The 22,402-nt window shown below is 46.8% G+C and overlaps 1 protein-coding gene across 4 annotated transcripts in view; it reads left to right on the top strand.

Annotated features, from left to right (window-relative positions):
• vps13b (vacuolar protein sorting 13 homolog B) overlaps window positions 1–22,402 on the top strand; it is a 449,591-nt gene that overhangs the window by 81,252 nt on the left and 345,937 nt on the right. For all 4 annotated transcript variants that reach the window (XM_080427213.1, XM_080427214.1, XM_080427212.1 and 1 more), the window contains exon 17: window positions 10,446–10,630. In XM_080427213.1, the coding sequence (XP_080283339.1) occupies window positions 10,446–10,630 (185 nt within the window). The remainder of the gene's footprint in view (window positions 1–10,445; window positions 10,631–22,402) is intronic.

Here is a 22,402-nt window from a genome sequence, read left to right as displayed (position 1 = left end):
CTGCTCCACTCCACCGCAACCTCACTATCTCTGCACCTCAGCAACCCAGCTTAGCTGGTTTGGAGAGGGTGTTCTCTGTCATTTGTGAGTGAAAAAGACAGAAAGAGAGAGAGAGAGATCTAAAGGGTCACTTTATTATTCTAATCTATTATTTAATCGTCGTTTAACACCTTTACCGCCGGGCCCGTAGTTCTACGGGCCGTTAAATCCAACGGTTAAGCGCCGAGCCCGTAGTCCTACGGGCTGCGGTCTTTTCGCGCATGCGCGGTCCGGGTGCACTTTCGGAATTTTTTTGATCCACTTCCGTTTCCGGTTTGATGACAGGAAATAGAATTATTTGGGATCCGGTTTCGACGATCACGCCCGCTCCCATTCTACAGACGAAACTGAAACTCAATTCTCTTCCTGTAGTTTTTTCTCCTCGCATTTCACTGTTTAACGTAATCCGCTCTAACTCAAACATGGATGCCCCGTTTGACACGTGGTTTTCACTGGGAGATACAGGGAGATCTCGCGGATGTAAACAGACCGTTCACGGCTCAATCTTAAGGATTTTAACAAGATCTATGGCGACATGAAAAAAACAAAAAAACAACAAAAACACCTTGGCACTGGTGAGTACATTATGAGATTAACCTCTGGCGGTGGATGTGTTAACCGGGTGAACTTTGTTTCACCAAAGTGATGGAAGCTGCCTTCTTATTTTTAAGTGACAGTCCAGCAAAAGTCAAAAGGGCCTTTTGAGGGGTCGGCCGGGGAATTAGATTGAAGTGAAGAATGCATAATGCCGCATCAGGCTACTGAAATTGTTATGACAACTAGACAAAACGTTGCAGTGAAGGCAGAGAGTGGAGCTGAAGCTGATGTGATATTAGGTCTTTGGAGAGAGGTCGCTTTTCTCTTTGCATCCATATAAGGAACCGCATGTCCTCCACAGCTGGACATGTTAGACAGAGGCAGGAAGCTATAGATACAGTACACACACACACACACACACACACACACACACACACACACACACACACACACACACACACACACACACACAGCACAGCACACTCAGGCCTCTTGATGTGTTTTCCTACGCCTGATGAACCACGTCATTGCCATTTTCTCGCCTTGCGGTTTGCAGCTGTCTGCACAACTTGATTAAAACATTTCTTTTAGTAATCCCAGTGTAATGAAGCCCTCTCCTGAGAATGGATCTGTGTGTGTGTGTCGGGTCGGGGGTGCTCCGGCTGGGAAGAAGGCGAGGGTGTAAGGAGCGCTCCTTTTTCTTTGAAGAGTTTGGGCTGTTCAGGGCTGATGATTGAGAAATGCACACATGGCACACCTTTGACCCTGGGGAGCCACAAACCCTTCAGCTCTATAGCTACAGCCACCGCTTCAGCCCCAACTCCAGCACGCAGCCGTTGTAGAATTTGGCCAGCTTGTGCTATGGAAGCTGTTTTGCTGACCTTTCTGTAGAATTAAGCAGCATTGTCTCCAAACATGTGCTCTCCATATAGCCTACAGTATTATGGTGAGATGCCCAATGTTTTTGAAAGTCAGCTTCCATATAAGCTGCAGACTGGGGCCATAGACCAGGGTTGTAGATCTAATATGAGTATGACTGCTATTGACAACAACAGTGGCCAACATTGCATCAATGGCTCCACTGCGACCACAGTGACAGTCTCAGTGGACTGGCTGTCAGAACACATGTACAGTAGATGGAACCGCTGCTCTGGGTGGGAAGTCATTGAAAAATGCCAGGGGGCATTTCTTTTCATCGATTTTCTTTTTTAAACTTTGCTAATATTTCAACTGCCAACAAACCATCTAATTTACACCCTAGAACTCAAACCGACACGTATCCAGCTACCCCCCCACTATGTTGGCCATATAGGTGTTATTGTTCAGCCTAAAGTGGTTTGCATGATTTATTGCATGCATTTGTTTGAGGCATTTTTAAAGCTGTTTTTAAATGTTTTCATAGAAGGGCTTTGGGAGACACTGTAGTGGGTCTTTTGTAGCGAGATAAAAGAGGGGACTTGAGAGCGGCCCATAACTCACTGTGGTTATTTGGAGAGGGGTCAGTGACCTTGGCTTGGGGAGATGGGGAATTCTACAATCCCTCATATCAATCTACACCAGACGAAAAAAACAGATTCAGTCTACATACTGTCAATCTTCCCTCCTTTTTGAGGTGTTTTTCCCTCCGAAGAAGAAGCCCTAGACATTTGAGAGGAGTTCTGTTTAGTGGCTGACATCTTCATTGAAAAGGTTGTTTGTATTGGTTCATTAAGGAGTGGCTATCTGGGTGTGACAGTGAATGATTTGTAGAAACTTAGAGATAAGTTATCAGTGGTCTCAGACAGTGGCTATCTGTCCTATCTATTAGTCAAATATGTCAGGGGCTAATGGATGACACTGGAGTTGATGTGGACTCTGTAAACATGCACAGATAAGTAAAATAAAGGAGAGAAAAAGAGAAAGTTTGGCCTTGTGAAAGTACAGTTGGAGTCGATTGACTCAATTTCGTTTGTGCCATTTAAAAAAGAAAAAGTATATATTTGATGATAATTTAATGTTACACAAATATTCTTTGAAGGGATTGAATTAGCTCTTCATTATCTCCTTGAATACTTCCATTAACATTTTATAGTTTATTGGAGGAGAATGTTCCAGTGTATGTGGAATTTCCCATCCGGCTCCCATTACAGACAAAATCCACCTGTGAGGGCTGTGTGTGTTTGTGTGTGTGTGTGTGTGTGTGTGTGTGTGTGTGTGTGTGTGTGTGTGTGTGTGTGTGTGTGTGTGTGTGTGTGTGTGTGTGTGTGTGTGTGTGTGTGTGTGTGTGTGTGTGTGTGTGTGTGTGTGTGTGTGTGTGTGTGCGCGTGAGCGTGAGCGCGAGACACGCACACACACACACACACACACACACACACACAAATCTCTCTCTCTTCCTCTCTCTGTCTCTTCCTCTCGTTATATCTCGCTCTATATTACCCTCGCTCTCTTTCTCTCTCTATTTCTCTCTCTCTCTTTCCCTCTCTCTCTTTCTTTCCCTCTCTTTCTCTCTCTCTCTGTCTCTATAACTCTCGTTCTCTCTCATTCTATATTACCCTCGCTCTCTCTCTTGTTCTCTCACTCTTTCTCTCTCACTCTTTCTCTCTCACTCTCTCTCTCTCACTCTCTCTCTCTCTCTCTCTGCCTCTCTTTCCGTCTGATCCATTGGCGGTCCAGACACCTTGCTCCTGGTCTCCCATCCACGTCCAGGACCCCACGGCACGACTGCCGTGTTATTTTGGAAAAAGTGAGGGAATACATTTTTTGGTACTGTACAGGATATGAGTAATAACAAAAATGAACATTGTGGAAAGCGCCCGCAGGTTCCAAGCTTGCATTCAGGGACGCTGTGTAAACCATTAGAGCCAGCTGCTCCCAGCGATATACTTTCAACCATGGCAAGGTGCTGATTTTAAAAGAATGAGCCGCTGTTCCCGCAGCCCTACAGGTCCACGGTCATGGTTTACGCTAGACTCTACAGATTTCTATGCATTGCCTTTCGGACCCCCTGGTGCAGTGCCAACAAGCACCCCCCCCCACACACACACACACACACATATACTGTACATAATGCACATCCAGACACACACACACACACACACACACACACACACACACACACACACACACACACACACACACACACACACACACACACACACACACACACACACACAAAAACACTCAATTCGTACACATTCACACACACAAATAGTCATACAAATGTACGCATACACACCCCAAACAACCTTACCTTTTAATTAGACCAAATGTATTTCTGTCTGTGGAAGTACAAAGCGGTGACTTGGCCATTCTGCCGTCCCAAAGTTTTCACTGGAGCCTTTCCAAGCGTCTTTTTTTTATGAGAGTCTTGCTCCGCTGGGCCATGTTAGGTATTATTTTACCCAGGAGAGAGTAGTAGGGTACAACCTGCAAGCTTGTGGTCTGCCTCCTTCTCCTTCTCTCACTCTTCTCGTTCTTGCTCTCACACTTTTGCTTAGTTTTCTCTTTCTTTCACCATCTTCCTTTTTCCAACCATCGCTTTATCATCCCACCATTGCAGATGTTCAGGGGATGGCTCTCTCGCACACACACACACGCACACACACAGTAAAGTTAGAGTTAAGTTAACAGTGGTATTTTACTGTGCAGCTATGATTCTTTAAAGGCAGTAACGAGCTCTTTCCTAATGATTGTGTAGTTGCAGGTTGTTAATGCAACAGGCTGGTGAGTGACTAGCAGACCCCCTCAGCAGCCCTGCTCTAATTGCTGCTGCTGACTGTGGTCGGACCAACCTGCTCAACGTGTTCCTTTTATGTGCCTATGTGCATGCATTTGCCTGTGTGCAATGCATACATGTTTATGGGTTACCGTGTGTGCCACATGTGTGTGCATGCTACTTCGTGTGTGTGTGTGTGTGTGTGTGTGTGTGTGTGTGTGTGTGTGTGTGTGTGAGTGTGAGTGTGTGTGAGTGTGTGTGTGGCCTCTGTAATGCAGTGGCCACGGCTTGCTAGCTAGAGCCCCAGCTGTATTTGTCTAAATATAGTTGTGACCACAGGCAGACCAGACCACAGAACTGATTAGCCTGAGAACTATTGGCTTGAATGGGTCTCAGCTATTATAATGTGAAAAGGGTATGGTTTGGAACAAGGACACAGGGTTACACGGTGGCTGTTTAGATGGAGTTCCCACTACGGAGACCTCATGGTAGTATCACTGTATACAAGGCTGTATCTCTAAAATGCTTTTCTAGATCTATAGCTCTTGATCAGTTTAATTGACTCACAGGTAAAGGCTGCATATAATAAAGTGGCAGCGGTGGCACTAAAGTTTAGAGGAGCGTGCTTGTGTCTGAAATGTTCCTGGTGTGATCCCCTGGACTGGCAGAAAAAATCTCTGCGCGAGCTGCAATGGCTTTTCAATGGCTTTTCTTGACCATATCGAGACCATATCGGTCGTTTACTGACTGAATCTGTCAGATCAGTCAGCGCAACGCATTCATTCTGACCGTCTCGTCCCCTCAGGTGATGGGATTTAAACACTGTGATTCAGGGAGTCGAACCCGCAACACGCTGTCAAGCTGGATTACCAGCATAGTGGTATGCACCTGGACCGCTAGGCCAGCGGGTGCCCAGTTTAAATCATTTTCAAAACATTTCCACAAACATTCACACATTTTCAGGAGTTGAATACAAATTCTTTTTTTTTTTCAAATATAATTTCATGAATAAGCAAAACATAATCAAAGAAATTCCCTAAATTAAAAAAAATATGTTTAAGAAGTAGTGAAAATAGCAGATCTGCAAGCTCGCAACATGGGGCAAAGAAAGCGACACGTTGTGAGCTTGTAGATATGCCATTTTCACTAGTGTGGGTCCCTCCCGGGCAAACATCTGATTTCTCTTTTTTGGGAACCACTGGTCTAGCTAGGACTCTCCAAAATCGGGATCGGCATCAGACCTAGAAATCTGGCATCAGCCGGGCTCTACCTAAAACACACCTCCTAGGTGTGAATGTGTGTATAATTGTTTAAGTGTGAAGCAGGGTGTTGCTGAAAAAGAGCATTTGTGCTCAGTTACCATGGATAAATAAATGTAAAAAAGGCAAAGAAGGCTGGTTGTGTAAATGATAAATGGTGCATTTACTGTATATAATTGCTATTCTCCAAAGCACTTTACAATGTGCGTTATATTCATCCATTCACACACATTCACACACTGACGATGGAGGAAACCATGAAACCAACATGCCTGGGAGCAGTTCCGGCTTAAGTGTCTTGCTCAAGGACACCTGGACATGCAGCCAGGAGGAGCCGTTGTTCAAACCTTCTGATGGCCACACTACCTACTGAGCCACTGCCACTGTAGTCCTCAAGCTTGTAATAGAGGACTAATTTTTAATCGCTCCTTTAAACTGTCCCTGCTTTTTGTCTTGTGTGAGTGGGCACACAGCGGAGGCAGGCTCGGGGGGAAAAAAACACTACAGCTGGTATTACATTCATGACTCATGCAGTCTGTTGTACATTCTGCTCTGCCCTGCTTTGCCTGCCTCTGACAGGGACACTGGATAGAAAACTGTGTGCCACCAGTCAAACAACCACCAGTCATCCAGCTACCAGTCTACCAACCACCAGTCACCCAGCTACTGTACCAGTCTACCAACCACCAGTCACCCAGCTACTGTACCAGTCTACCAAGCACCAGTCACCCAGCTACTGTACCAGTCTACCAACCACCAGTCACCCAGCTACTGTACCAGTTTACCAGCCACCAGTCACCCAGCTACTGTACCAGTCTACCAAGCACCAGTCACCCAGCTACTGTACCAGTCTACCCACCAGTCACCCAGCTACTCTACCAGTCTACCAACCACCAGTTTACCAGCCACCAGTCAACCAGCTATTGTACCAGTCTAACCACCAGTCGTCCTGCTACTGTACCACTCTACAAACCACCAGTCATCTGGCTACCAGTCCGCCAACCACCAGTCAGCCAGCCGCCAGTCATCAAGTTGCCCATCATTTAGCCACCAGTCATCGAGCCACCAGTCAAACCACCAATCAGACATCTATGGTGTAGCCACAGTCATTAAACCAATAGTCAAACAGCCACCAGTAGTCATCCAGTCACCAGTCAATCCACATACCAGTCATCCAGCCACCTGTCAGCCATCCGGCCACTAGCAATCCAGCCACCACTCATCCATCCCTGGCCCATGTCTAACTCTCTGTCAGGGGACTGGTCAGGAAATGAGACCTAATGTTGTTGAAATACACCAGAGGAAAACATATTTCACTTTATGAAATTGAAACACCTAATTTTTCATAGCTCCTGACTAATTTTGATTTCCCTTGAAGCTACTCCTTGAAGCCCTGTGTTCTAATAAAAAGGCTATTGACAGACCTACTGTGAGGTCAGAGACCTCAGTGAGTTAGTGGAGCTGAGGCCTAAGCCCTGATTTCTAAGTTGAGACTGAAAATGTAGGCCTACTTCTGGTAGGTCCCTCCCCACATAACAATTGTGGCAGATGGAATTAGTGAGTCTGGATCCCAGAGGTAGATGCTGCATTTCTAAATTGGTACTTGTACTGTAAAGGGCCCATGGCCTTGGGTATTTTTGTTATTCGTTACCCTGATATCTTTATTTCTTTGTAATTATGTCTAACCACTTGAGCCTTATATGCTTTGTCTTACATCGAATAGCAAAAATCTACAAGCTAACAACTGTTGCAATGTGACACGTTGTGGGCTTGTAGATCGGCTATTTTTGCTATTAAAAAATATAAATTTTTGCCTATAATGACATGCCCAAAATGGGGACGCCAGGTTAAAAGTAGTTAATGCATATGTCCGGGCACCTAGGCTCCAACGTAGCCTGACAGCGTGTCGCGGGTTCAAGTCCTGATTCCGACGGCCTTTGCTGCGTGTCACTCCCCACTCTCTCTCTCCCCGTTTCCTGTCTATCTACTGTGCTTTCAATAAAGGCATAAAAAGCGCCCCAAAAAATCTTTTAAAAAAAATGTCTGTGACTCTGTTAGCAGCATTTAATGCTGCCTCTTTCTACTACTACAGTATATGTAGCCCTTGACTGCAGAGGGAAGCTATAGGTTTTAACTTTATACCCTTTTGTTTCTCTTGTGGCCCCTGGGACAGACTGAAAAAGATGTCTGCCAGAAAGCTGTTTACCATGTTGCAGTGAGAAATACGTCACTGTGCCAGCTACTTAATGAAATCTGATGACTGTCTGGCTGTCTTCACATCCAGTGTTCCCCCTAGCAGACTAATGAGACTCTCTGCTTCTCGTTTAGCTGCAAGCTTGGAGTTGTTGTTCACAATGAATTGGGCATAATATAATAAAAACAGGTGCATAATTAAAGTTTTAGACGACCACATGCACATGACAGCTCCCCTGAAACGCCATAAACACTTGCATAAGCCAACAAACTTTCATCCCTTGCCAGTCCTCTCATTGAAGTGGCTTTTCTGGAGGCACATTTGCTCTGCATGTGGGGACGTTGTTGTTTGCTGGGATCCCTTCACTTGCTCCTTTTGTTGAAGGGCCATCGCTCGCTATGTGTGCACAGACATGCGCACACAGTACACGCATACATATGCTCACAAAGACACATGTTTGATTGATGTCTTTCTGTATAGCACGCAACAGTAGTGAGTTTTAATAGAGAACTATGACATGGTATGGTTGGCGAGGGTGCCAAATGCACCACATGTTGCCAAGGAATTTAAAATGTATATGGTGTGCTGTCAAGGTAAACTCATTGACCCTGTCAGGTTTAGAGTTTCTCTCTCTCTCTCTCTCTCCCTCTCTCCCCTTCTCTCTCTCCCCCTCATTCTCTATTTTTTTCCTATGTTCTACCTCTCATATTTTCAGTCTGAAGCATACTCGCATACTCTCTCTCTCTCTCTCTCTCTCTCTCTCTCTCTCTCTCTCTCTCTCTCTCTCTCTCTCTCTCTCTCTCTCTCTCTCTCAAAGCAGTGCCCCTTGAGACAGCAGGCAGTTAAGCGCTCTGGGTCTGCCTGTGTGTTGCAGCTAACAGCTCATGTCACCCTGCAGAACCACCCAGGAGCAGAAGAAAGGAAAAGATAAAGAGAGAGAGAGACACGGAGACCGAGAGGAGAGGGGAGGGGAGGCAGGGGAGTTAAACGATTGCAGAGCTGCCGAGTAGAGTGGGGTTGAGGGAGAGACCCCATGACATATACCAAAATCTGAACTGGGACCAGACCAGAATGGATGTGTGATGAAATGAGCTGTGATGCTGGTTCCTGACGCGCCGCAGCCCAACGCATTATGAATTAGTCACGGTTCTATTTTCAACTGAGAGCCTTGCTCAAAACAGAGTGCCTTCGTGCTTCCATTACCATATGCAATGAAACACGTATACACTTACACAGACACACACAGACACACAGACACACACACACACACACACACACACACACACACACACACACACACACACACACACACCCCCCACACGCACACACACACACACCCCAAGGCAGGGGGCAGTGCCAGTCCACTACAATTCAACCCAAGAATCTTTCAGAGCAGAAGAGAGGAAAACGGAGGAATGGAATGAAACAGGCTTGTTTTGCTGTGTTTAGATCGGGCTCCCTGGGTGTTTTTCCAGCCAACCAAGGTTCCTGGGGACACAGAGGGAGGGAGACAAGGAGAGAGCAGAGGGGAAGAAGTTGAAGTGGGAGATGGAGATCAGTAGTCATCAGGAGGACAAGTGCTCCATCACTCTCTGGGCTCGGGCTCAGTTTCCAAGCCCTGGGACTTACACGTGTGTGTGCACGTACACGCACACACCTACTGTATGTTGATTTGCTTGGGCCTCGAGTGTGTGTGTGTGTGTGTGTGTGGGTGGGTTTCACAGGCAGGGAATCCCTCCTCCTCTTTGAGGCTGATGTCATGCAAAGGCTCCTCTGAACTGTCATACAGAGGCAGTGGGGCCATGACTTCACAGCTTCAATAGCAGTCAGCGCGCAGACCTGATTCAGGGATTTGATGGAGCGTGTGTGTGTGTGTGTGTGCATGAAGCGAGAATTGCAGAGCTTGTAGAGACAGAAATAAATGATGCAATTTGTTTGTCTGTGTATGTGTGAATATGATTAGACAGAGACAGACATGGTGAGAAGGATATAAAAAAGAGTGATAGAATAAATAAAAAAAGTGTGTGTGTGTCAGATGATAAATGAGAGCACGGCCCACTGAGACTCTGATGGACAAGGGCCGGGTGGACTCTGTCCGACTGTGCTGTTACCTCATCCCCCTTCCCCCTAACGCTCAGCTCATCAGCCCAGTGTACATACGTACACACACTCACACACACACGCAGTCAGACACATTTGGAGACAGATGAAATGTTAAATGTGTGGAGATTCTTTTCAGGGTCAGGTTTCTGGGCTGTACATCTCTTCACATAAATCATCATCACAGTTTTGTTGGGGAGGGGGGAGCAGGGTCGTCAGCAAAGAGGTGAACTACAAACTACCTGCCAAGTAACTAAGGAAAGCTTGGCCTGCTCGTGGTACTTCTTAAATTTGCTGCTGGAATGCGGTCCTACCTATTTGGCCCCCTGCGCTATCAATGAGCTGTTTTATGCTGCACTGTGCTAGTGATGGATTTGTGGAAGTTCTGAACCATTTGTTTCCACCGGTGTCCATTTCATTCAACACTGTCTGCGTGCGCTCATGCGCCTGTGCTTGTTTGTGCGGTTTTGTGGTTTCATACGCAACTCTCCATTTTACCATTTATTATTCTTGATACGACCTTGTCTCTCTGTCTTTTGTCCTGTTCTGACGGGCACTATTCTTAATAGAACCTTGTGTTTTTTTCTCTTTCCTCTTCCCCTGTCTTGTTCCTATCTTGCAGGACCAAAAGGTCATCGGTGCCCACCACTGAGTGCATTTTCGAGCTGCCCCACTTCACGGTGCAGGCAACACGAGCCCAGACACTGCTGCTTCAGGCCATCTGCCAGAGCTGGACTCACAGCCTGGAGAACGGAGCCCCGCCAACACTTAGCGAGGGTCTGCTCAATGAGGTCTACAAAGCCCCAGGTAATAGCACACTATAGAACTGACTTGGTCTCTTATAGGGAGAAAGAGGTCCTGCCAAACCAGTTTGGGTCCTGATGCTTAGCTTAAGAAACACTGGTGTGTTGTTGGCCACCCATCAGGGCTCAGACCCACTTTGTAAGTCAATATGTGTGGAGGGGTTGGGGGTGTTGTTTACGTATTTGCACATGTTTGCCTGTGTTCCGTGTGCGGAGTCTGACCATGGCTCTCTCTTCTCTGTTCGTATTCACACTCTGGTGTGTTGAGTTTACCATCGACAGATGTAAGATTTGCTTGAGAGAAAACAACCAGGGTATATTTTCCTGTGTGTGTGTGCGTGCGTGTGTGTTTGTGCTCATAACATGGCATTATAGGCAGGGGTGCACATAACTTTTTAGGTCTAGTACTCAGAAGAGCACCTGGAGATGTGACTTGGTGCGCACAAAATAAATGGTCCCGTGCCGTTTTGTCAACTGGGGGGGGGGAATTCAGCACGGTGCCCACCGGACAGTTTTGTCAACGGGGGGGGGGGGGGGGGGGTGTGTGCTGCACGAGAGAAAAGGACGCTCTGCTTCCAAATTCCGCCGATTTTCGCCGTTTCTTTTTCTCTCACGCCGTTTGGTGAAGCCCCCAAGGTTGGTGCCCTGTGCTGCGCTGTTTTTATCCGTCAGATTGGGACGTTCATCATCGGTGACGAGTGCCTCTAACAGCCGCTGCTGGCTGCGTGCACGCAGCGAGGCAATGCGAGGCGATGCGAGACACTCACACAATCACGTGCAGCATGCGTCCTCTCCCCCTGCGCCTCCAGGCTTTTATTTTTTAGTTTTGCTAAAAAATAAAAGCTTGGAAATTCCTGTCCCAGCTGTTGGTACGCAAAAGCGCCTCGCGTCGTCTGATGTGCCGCGCATTATTTATTTTGGGTGCGCATGCGCACCTGCGCACCAGTTATGTGCACCCCTGATTATAGGCTCTGTTCCTGTACGTGTAAGTGTGTGTGTGTGTGTGTGTGTGTGTGTGTGTGTGTGTGTGTGTGTGTGTGTGTGTGTGTGTGTGTGTGTGTGTGTGTGTGTGTGTGTGTGTGTGTGTGTGTGTGTGTGTGTGTGTGTGTGTGTGTGTGTGTGTGTGTGTGTTTAATAATTACATGACAATTATTATTCTACAAAGGCATCTGAAACACTTGGGAAGAGAGCAAAATGGCTGCAGCCTAGATTAATGCTCCCTTTGGTGGTTCATTTTGTGCAACGTTCCAACCATGCATGGTCTTTGTCAAGCAACAAGCTGAGTTGCATTGCTCATCTGTTCTCCCTTAGACTGTTCTATTACATATTATTACAGTCATCATCATGGTTGTTTTATGAAAACCTCTATTTTCCATAAAGTACATTTACTGTCCTTTGTTTGTTTAGCTCCTACATAAAGTCAAGCTTGTTCGGCAGTACCAGTAAACTGTCAGGGGAGATATATGGAATTGGCTGGACCTTAAAGTGAATCAACTTGGTTATGAAAAGTTTTACAGTTATTTCTCAGGGCTCAGCGCACTCTGTGCCAGAGTGGCGTTCCCCTAAAGCCAGTCAACCTGATGGTAGCTTGTGAGCTAGCGGGGGCAAATTGGCTGCAGACCCTCAGGGGCAGGCGGGGGAGGGGGCAGATATCCAGGTCTTTGGTTCTCCAAAAGTACACAGATGCGGGCATATGTGTAAGTGCACGTGATACTCTTTCACATAAACATAAGTCGCTCTGGATTAAGAGCGTCTGCTAAATGCTTAAATTGTAGACACTTACACATAGATGCCTCATGCCCAGTGTGGGGTAGAGAACCTGCAGCCGAGGGCAGAATAACTCCCAAACTGTTTTACGCTTCATGTCGCCTAGGATGCCTTAATGGTCAAATAATAAATTCTGCCCCTTGTTAAAGAAGGGGGAGGGAAGGCTGAATTCAATAAAACGGTAGCGTTTCTCATGACGGTAGCATCTGGACAGTCCTCTGGAGGGCCAGGGATTTTCCAACTCATTAGGATCATGTTGTTGGGTATGCCGTCAACATTCTCCCCCAGCCAAGCCAGCCCGGCTACCTTTTTCACCATAGCGAGGCCCGCCAAAATTTATGAAACTGGTCTCCCGTGGAGTGAAGTCAAATATTCCTCTCCCCTCGCTCTGCCTCTCTGCTCTTGGAACGGCACTGGAATAGCAACACGGAGAAACATTTGCACATCTGGTCCCTGCACTGGCAGGTTAGAAAAAGAGCAGGGGAAAAGAGCTGGGGTTTAGAAAGGCAGGGGAGTGAAAAGGGAAGAGGTGATGTGTTGTATAAGTGTGTGTTTAGTGTGGAAAAAAACTCAATACTTCTCATGATATAACCCAATGTGTCTAGCGGTGTATCTGCTTGTGAAATTGTGGCGACACTCATGAGCCTTTAGGAAGATGTTAGCTGTCCCATTCCATATCAATCTTCACTGTGACTACGTAAGTGTGGTGGAGAGGAGTAAAGGGAACATAAGAGAAGGAGCAGGAGATCTGTAGAAAGAGTGAAGCACTGTGAATTGTGTTTGCTGTAGCGGGCCCCTGCCTGCACCGCCAGCGTAACCTTGCTGAATAGTTTTGGGTCCTGTGGCCACTGTGGTGTTGTCCACATGTGTAGCGTCATGATTGGACCTGGCCCACTGCTCTGTTGCTGGCTGCTCGCCTCACGCTCGCCTCACTGCCGCTCTCCTCTAGCCGTCCCACACTCGCCTCCATACTCGTTTGTACTCCTCCACTCCTTCACTTCTTCTTTGCTCTCTCCTCTCTCTTTTTCTCTCTTTAGCTGTTGTCTCTCCAATCCTCTCCTGTCCTCTCCTCTCCCCTCCTCCGCTCTAATCGGTCCTCCCCTTTGCTAAAGTGAAGTCAGGGAGCTAGCCAAGAAGCCCTTACTGCAGTAACTCCTGATGAAAAGCCCACTAAAGTCAGTGCTCTTTATTTTACAGTCTTTAAAGCCATTGAATGTTAAATGTGGGTACTATATTGGAGTAAATGTTTAACTGTTAACATGGAGCCACTTCTCTGGCCCTGTGCTCTGTAAAAGTATTTGCCATCTCAGCGGTGACCGTTGTTTCCCGTAGTGTGACTGACTGACTGACTGGCTGCCTAGCTGTCTGGCTGCCACTGTTTCTGGTAATGATGACCGTGGGTCTGGGAGAATGTTCAATACATTCACATGTGGGTCCAGAAGTTTGGATCCTGCTTTGGTTCCTTTGTCACCAATCAAGCCAAGATGGATCTTACGCACACACGCGCGCACAGTCGCACACACACACACACACACGCACACACACACACATACTTACGCTGGAACCGACTGCTGAACATGGCAAACAAAAGCTGTTCGCTTTGAACATTTGCCTTCTTTCATTCTTCTTGTCAGTCCTCCCTCCTCTCTCTCTCTTTCTGTTTGATGTTTTGGGGGGGGGGGGGTGGGGGGGGATTCAATAGTGGAAGGTGTTTCATATCGAGGCCTAGCTGATAACACAAGCGGTCAGTGTCCTTCGCTGGGGAGCCACGTGGGCACGTTACTTCACTCCCTCTCCAAAGGAAATTCCACAATTCAGCAAGACGAGAGAAAAAACCTACAAAGCCTCAATTTTAATCTCAAGGTACTGACAGCCTGTTAAATGTTCCTTAGAAATAGAAAAAAACGGGGGAGCTAATCTGGAAAGTTTCTCGTTCTGCTTTCAATGGTGGAATCAGATAAAAGCAACATTTAGAGACTTCAAGAAGTCATTATAGCTGACTGGAACACAGCCGCGAGGACTTGTAGGTCCTCTGGTTACTGCGCTGCTCAGTGGCAGACACACATACTGTACGCACATACATACATTAGAGCAGCAGAACAAGAAATACCCTACGTTTGGCCTCTGAGCGGAGGCAGAACGGGTGAAATCAGCGTATAATCTCATTCTCCCTGGGGAATCAAACTCATTCGCTAACCGCCTATTGCGTGACAGTTTGGTTTGTCACACAACTGTCTGTCTACCGGTGGTTAATGGCTTGATTTTTGAGACAGGAGTGCTATTGAAAACCTTTTAACTGGCTTCCAGCTCTGCTTCAGTCTGCTCAGCAACATTTTCTGCGGTGACAGATTATTATACCAACACTCTGCCTTCTTTTTATGCCCCAGAGGAGCTCATACTAATGTTTTATTTTATTTGTCAAAGAAAAAGCATCAACAGTGTCATACTCTTATGTGTCTGGTTGTCTTGTGAAAATTGATAGGTGATCTATAGGGAGGTTTGTGTGTGTATGTGTGTGGACACAGCGTCCGTGACTGTAAGGCCCTTTATCCCTTAAACCTGTTGCATTTTCCAAACAAGGTCAAACTTTTTGCCTTCAGCAGGGCTTGCCAAAATGAACAAAGTTCTCTGAGGACGAAACTGTTTTATAACCGCTGGGGCTTCGCTCTGAGTTCTGAACGTTAGACCCTGCCTGTATAGAGTGCTGGAACAGTGGTTTTACCACGGATCTCCGCTGTTTGTTTGCATCAACCTCTGACATGCTTTGACATAATTCGTCTCAGAGGTTTCGTCATTTCTGGCAACAGACACAGTGGACGTGTCTGCTGTCTCTTTCCATTATTGAATTGCCGTCAGGTTGTGTTTGTAGTCACTCAGCAAGGAATTGTAGAGGTGTTAGTACCTCCTAACCTCAGACAAACTTTCTTCAAAAGTGAAAAACAATACAAATCACAAGCGCATTCAGTGTCTGACCAATTACACACCATAGTCGCATTGGTGTCTCTGTGATGTTCGGCTAGTTCCAAAATCTTGAAGGTGTAAGAACTGCCGAGATGAACTTCGGCTGGCTGTTTGCTCCGCAATGACATAATTTTGTTCTAATTGACCTGCTGAAGCCGAAAAAAGTTTGACTTTGTTTGGAGTATGGTGTAGGCTTTAGCCCATATTCAGCTGCTATGGGGCTTGGTGAGAAGACAGGATTACGCTGCATGATGCTCTGCTACGCTTCTTGCCTTCTTTGTTTGGTTAATTTGTTTGTTTCTTTCTCTCTTTCTTTCCTCCCTCCCTTTATTTTTCTCCACTACCATCCCTCTCTTCTCAACATGCTGTCTCTGTACAGTACAGTATGTAACCGTATTTAATCTTGAGGTTGCATCTCTCTAGTCCTTTCTCTCAGTGTGTTTCTACCTCTCGTCTCGTGAGGCCAGTCAGTCCTGGTGGTTGGTAGTAGCAGTCAGTACAGTAGTAGTTGTTGTAATAGCAGAAAGTAGCCAGTAATTGTGGTCCGTTGCTGCTCCTGGCTGCCGCTAACCTCAAGCCCAGCGCCACACTGACCACAATGACCTCCCACACACTGTCTCTGAGTCTACATGCTATTGTGTGTGTATAATTTGTAATGCTGTGGGTGCAGTTTGTACGCTCTCGGAGTTAAATTAACACTGACGATTTTACAGTGTAAATTCGGGTCCCAAAGATAAAACGCACATCAAATAGAGGTCTGTGGCCCTAATGCATATCAAACTGGGGGATCCTTGAATTTAAAAAGGTTGAGAATCCCAGTACAGAGTTTGTGTTGAAATAGGAGGAGGTATAGTAAACGGTACATCCCAACACATCAGCTCACTGACGCATCGTCCCCTGGTCATCTATTCCTCTATGATGATAGCTTTATTGGTTTTTGATTCATTCACCCGAGTCCCCTGGGGACATGCAGAGTATTGCCAGAGTCTTTTGATTTTAAAATATGTATTTGTAACTCAACATAAAGTGATGTTCCACAAAGTGCTCTTAAACCTACAGATGGTACAAGTCTGCCTGGAGGAGAGAGACACCGCAGTTACTTACTGTAAATATCCTCTCAGACAAGGCGGAAGACAGCGGAGGGGTGTTTGTGTGTGTGTACGTGTACACGTGTGTGTATGCATGTGTGTGCGCATTTGTGGGTTCGCACATGACTGCTTGCAGGCTTGCATATGTGTGTGCGTCTGCTCTTTGTGTCCTTGATCAAACAGAAATTAGCCATCCTCGTCGTAGCCTTGCATCCGTGACATGGCAATAAAAGCTTCAGACGACACACAGAGAGGCAGGGATTCACCAGATTTAGAGGAACTGCAGACAACTCATTATAAAAGATGGATGATTTGGCCCGTCCGATCCTTTTAAACATGGCCAGCGGTGGAAATGCCTTGTTGCCTGTTTTTTCCTCTGTAACTCAGCCTGAAAGGGAGTTGTATCTCAGTCACATCTGACTCCAAGATTATTGATATTCACCACAAGGACTTCTCAATGAACTGAAACGCTCTGAGGAGGAATGCTTTTGATTGGGAGCCATATCAGAGTGACAGTTGCAGTAAGCCAAACTCTCACTGGGATTGTTCCCTCACTCAAGATCAACTGCGCTGTTCAGTGGACTTAGCTTCATATCGAATTAGATGTTTCCTCACAGTGTTATTCATCCTACTGGACATACTAACCAGGACCTATAAATCACTAATAAAACACTGGAATGGAAATGAATCTTTTTATCATTTGGACAAACTAACCCTGTACTTTACACCTTGTAGGAGGTAGTTGTACATTCTAAGTTTTATCTTAACCCTATGTTAGAACTATCTTGTATGGTGCATCCATCCAGTTTATACTACTCCAACCCTTAAGTTTAACTTGAACATAAAGTACTCTAGCTGGTGCAGCAGCGTCCAGTCCTGTACTGTAGCTGTGTGGTGGTCTGGGGCAGGCAGGGAGACCCAGGGGGAGGGAGGTGGAGAGAGAGAGTGAGGGTGAGAAGGTGAGGCTGCCAGGCTCTGGCGCAGGTTGGTCGGTGGTGGCCACCAGACCTGCTCTAGATGATTGCTGGGTGATATACGAGCTGAGACATAACTTAAGCATGACGCGTACAGAGGAAAAGAGAGGTAGAGAGCAGGAGGGGTGGTAAAGAGAAGAGTAGAAAGAGGTTGAGAGTGTGGGGTAGACCTTAGTGCCCAGATGTCTGTATTCGGAGCAGAGCCAGGTGTGGACAGAGCTAAGCTGAGGGACGTGTTGGTGTTGGTGGTGTTGGTGTTAGTGCAGAGAGGGAACAGAACACTTCAGACGCACAGCTAGCCATCGGCCCTCTGGCCTTGCCTTTATTAAATCCACCTTTGCCACCTAATTGGGTGTTGGGTGAGACACACAGACGGAAATTCACACTTATATTCTTACAGGAGTAGGCTGACACACTCACGCACATCCACGCACGCACGCACGCACTCACGCACGCACGCACGCACGCACGCACACACACACACACACACACACACACACACACACACACACACACACACACACACATACTTACGTTGGAACCGACTGCTGAACATAGCAAACTCTTCTAGGAAATTCACACCATGGGATTCCATTTAAGGCAAGTGATGGTAAGAATGTTTGGATATAGGGGGCTCATGGACTCCTAATGTAGCAGGCTAGCAGCATGCTGATAATAATAGCCCGGGACCGACCGTATCAATATTAAAACAAGTCTTTTGTTTTTACAAGGTCCCCTCTGCACATGGTCTCGCCTGTCTTGGATGTGCAGGAGAAAAATAGGGAGACGGCAGTTCAAAAGCGGGAAAAAACATACAGTATCGAGACTGATCAAGGTTACATTAAGGGAAGGGTGACTTGTGGGGACAATATTTCATTTATTTATCGTTTTACACTGCATGAAAAAGCCTGCTGCTGTCACAGCTATCCTTGTGATCTGGCTGACTTCAGGAGGAGTACGGTCTGACGCAAATCCCCTTGTGATGACACGGGCCCATAAGTGTTGGTAATAGCCTGGTGTTATTGAGGGGGAAAAGTGTCTATATTCATACCTCTCTCTTGCCTGTGAAAGTTGATACCTGCTATATCTGCTTCTTATACCGTCTGGTGTCCCAGAGCACACCTGACTGTCTCTTTTCTTTTCTCTCCCTCCTTTCGCACTCCCATCCTGGCCCCCCAGTGCCCCCCCCCCCCCACCACCACCACCTCTCTCTCTTTGTCTCTCTCTGTCTCTGTCTCTTTCTCTGTCTCTCTGTCTCTGTCTCTCTCCTATCGTGCCAATGCAGCTCTTGGTAGCGCAGCCCTCTCATTGAGACCCAACAGAGGAGGCTGCACTCCACTCATTTTACCACCGTTTTCCACTGATCCACAGATTCTAGCCGACATGACTGCCTTACACACAGCCTTAATGTTCCCCATCTATTACTCAAGACAGACCAGAGGAACACGCAGCTTTGTCCTGTCACATAACGGAGCTCATGCACTTAGCTCACTGAGATTATTTTGATACTCCGTTTCATTGTTACACAAAGAAAGCAAAAGGGAGGGCGGGAGTCCTTTTTTATTATTTATTTTCCGTGGTTTGTGGTTGTCACAAATGTCAGTAAAGAGATGAGAGGCTTAATGAAAACCCTGAGATGTCTGTTTCAACGCGGCCCGGCCTTTCACTCAAGTCTCCCTATATGTCTTTGAAGAGGTATCTTATTGGTTTGGGAGGAATTTATGCTTGTCTGCCTTGTCCACTGCACGGATTGACATCAGGGCAGGAAGAAAGCAAGACAGCAGAAAAGCGAGAGGGACTTTTTTTTCTTTTTCGTTCATACGCAACCTTATTTCTGACATTAAAAACACATCGTGTCAGCATCAGAGACCCGATAAATAAATCTCGGATGGAACTCGAGACGGTTCTTGTCAATGAAAACTTCAATGGGCCCTCCGCAGACGGCCCCTCGCTCCACTCCTTACTGTGATGATGTTTTAAGTTGATCCAGACTCGGGCCTTCCTCTTGTCTTTTGTCTTTCTGAAGCTCTCTGCTCTCTCTCTTTCTCTCTCTCTTGCTCTCTCGCTCCTCTGTCCTTCATTTCAGACAAGAGCTAATGAGAGGAATTGAGAGAGAGTCGATGGAAAACAGAAGTTTGTTGTGTTGCGCTGGCTTCAGGGCCTCTGATTACATGGACTTATGTACATGTTTGAGGGGATGACTGGGGAGAGAGAATGAGGTCTGCCTCTCCATCAACCCAAAGCTCTGTAGAGCTTACCAACCAGCCTTCTCAATGTGCACGCACGCACACACGCACACACATACATAACAAACCCTCCCAGTGGGTGACGTCAGGCTCTCATCAGGGGACATACAGGCTTGTCATTTCTCACCATCACTCACCATCCATCATCCCCCTTCTTCTCCTCACACCGTCCACAGGCTCCTGGCGAAAGACGATATTTAAAAGAAATCAAGAATCAACTGAGAGCGTGCCAAGGATTTTCTCTCTACTGTTGCTTTGAACGGTAGCCCACTTTCTCTGTCATGGGAAATAAGATGTGATTCCACGCATGTTGGAGGACAGGGATGATCCTGGTACAGGATCAGGGGGAAGAGCTTAGATTCCACCTCCAACCTTTTATCTTTTGTTCTTATGCACAAATCTTCAGTGTGTTTAGCAAGAGCATCTTTCATTCCACTAAAATCTGTGTAACCCCCATTGGCATAGAGTGGCACACTGGAGTTGATCTCAAAGAGGGGTTTTGAGAAACCTTGGCGCCTGGAGTGGAGTACTATAACTGTATAGTGAGCTGAAGTGTGGGGCTCACTTTAGCTTGTGAGCTGACGTAATTTTAACCTCAAAAGTTCGATTCATCTCCCCTGTGGGGAATGAAACAGCAATATGATATGAAAACCCCTGCAGCCATCTTTTATGAAACGGTGTTATGGTGGAAAGGTCTTGTAGGCCCTTACAGCGTGTCATCGATAGTTAATGCGTTAAACAGACAAGCGAGGAGAAATCTGGTTACCATTCATTACGCCATGGCTTTACTTTCATTCCAAATTTCCCAAGATGTAGGTGTGCAAAATAAGACACATTTTCCCTGCTTAGGTGTTAACCTACGGTTGAAAATAACAACAAAATTAGGAAAATAATGATTGCATAATGATTGCATTTGGATGAAATCGTCCATATAGACAGATAACAGTGGAGGAGGATCAGTGAAGCATGAAACAAGGTGAAGCTGGAATGAGTGACTACTCAAGCCTGTAGAATCATTACAGTTTTGCCGTTACTCTGTAGGTTCACAGAACATGGCTGATGAAGATGGATAGCTTAGATATCACATTGTGATATGTGTTGAAATGCAGCAGCATAACAGATAGTTCACACAGCATAGTCTGTGAATAATGCCCTCCCAATCAGACATCACAGGGAGTGTGTGTCACTCAGGCTTGAAAATAAATGTAAGCAGAATGGAACTTTACAGCATTCACACCACAGCAGACAAGACTTGCACTGACTGTTATTAGGTCCTGAACCCTAATAAATCTGTTTGTATTTAGCTCATCTGCTAGTTTCTGCTGCGAAACCCACCATCCCGTCTAAGGGGAGCAAGTAAGTGCCGACTGAGCACATAGCTCCACGTCACACAGCCGTAAATTTCCACCACGACTCCCATTGAAGTGCCTCCACAGCACCAAAACCCCAGTCACCCCACCCCTGGCTACCACCACACACACACGCACACACACACACACACACACACACACACACACACACACGCGCGCGCGCACACGCACACAGCCACTGCTTAAGCTGGGACATAAATATTGATTTCGGTGGATTATTGATCAAAAAAAAAAAGACTCAAAAGTTCCACCAGCCGGGTTCCACTTTCTTCTGCTCCACAGGGGGGGGGGGGGAGGGAGAGGGAGAGAGAGAGAGAGAGAGAGAGAGAGAGAGAGAGAGAGAGAGAGAGAGAGAGAGAGAGAGAGAGAGAGAGAGAGAGAGAGAGAGAGAGAGAGAGAGAGAGAGAGAGAGAGAGAGAGAGAGAGAGAGAGAGAGAGAGAGAGAGAGGGGTAGTCAGGACCATGAAGAGAGAGTTGACTGGGAGTGAGGAACAGACAGAGAGTGAGAAATAGAGAGAGACAGAGAGAGATAGAGAGAGAGACTAATAGAGAGTCAGGAACAGAGAGAGAGAGAGAGTTGGAGAGTCAAACAGAGAGGGTGCTGTAATCCGGGGGTTTACGTTTCAGCGACAGAGGGCCTGGTTTAGCGTCATTAGCTGCGGTCTGTTGTGCTGAGCATCTCTCTCTCATGGTGCAACCACACTGGCATTCCACGCTGGCTGCCTCTTCAAAGCCAGATTGCCCCTGGTTCTCATGCTAACCCAATATGTCAGGGCCGGGGCTCTGGGAGATTGAGAGACAGGCCCTCTCATCCGTAGCTGTGTTCTAGTGGCCTATCTCACCGCTGGGCTAATCGTCTCCTCACAAGTGGCGATGCGGGAATCCCATACAGTACGTCACTGTTCACGTCTAAAACTGCACTGTGGTGTGGACTCGTCACATTGGTATTACTAGTCTCTCTTTCTCTCTCTCTCTCTCTCTCTCTCTCTCTCTCTCTCTCTCTCTCTGTTGCTCTTTCTTGCTCACTCATTCCTCCACACACCCCCCACCCCCCCTGCACCAGTTTCCAAAACCCATACTGCTTAGGCCCATTAGTGTTGGCCAAATTGCTTCCGCATGAAGGCTCCTTAATTGTGGTAATTCGGTGGCAGAGTGAACCGGGTGTTTGAATGAGTGGAAGAGCGAACATGTGACACAGTTTTAGTTGGGAGACAGAAAAGACAGAGGCAAGGCAGCACCTGGAGGTGGGGGGGGGGGGGGGGGGTAATCATGGAAATTAGGCACCCCACCTCCACCCACCCCAACATTCCCTTACCTCCGTTCCGTCCACTATCACCACCCCCATCACCACCCCCCCCCTCCAGGAAGAC

Source organism: Gymnoscopelus braueri, assembly GCF_963280865.1.
Source record: "Gymnoscopelus braueri genome assembly, chromosome: 4".
NCBI classification, from domain to species: domain Eukaryota; kingdom Metazoa; phylum Chordata; class Actinopteri; order Myctophiformes; family Myctophidae; genus Gymnoscopelus; species Gymnoscopelus braueri.
The sequence above is the reverse complement of the archived record's forward strand: the minus strand, read 5'-3'. Positions and strand labels throughout refer to the sequence as shown.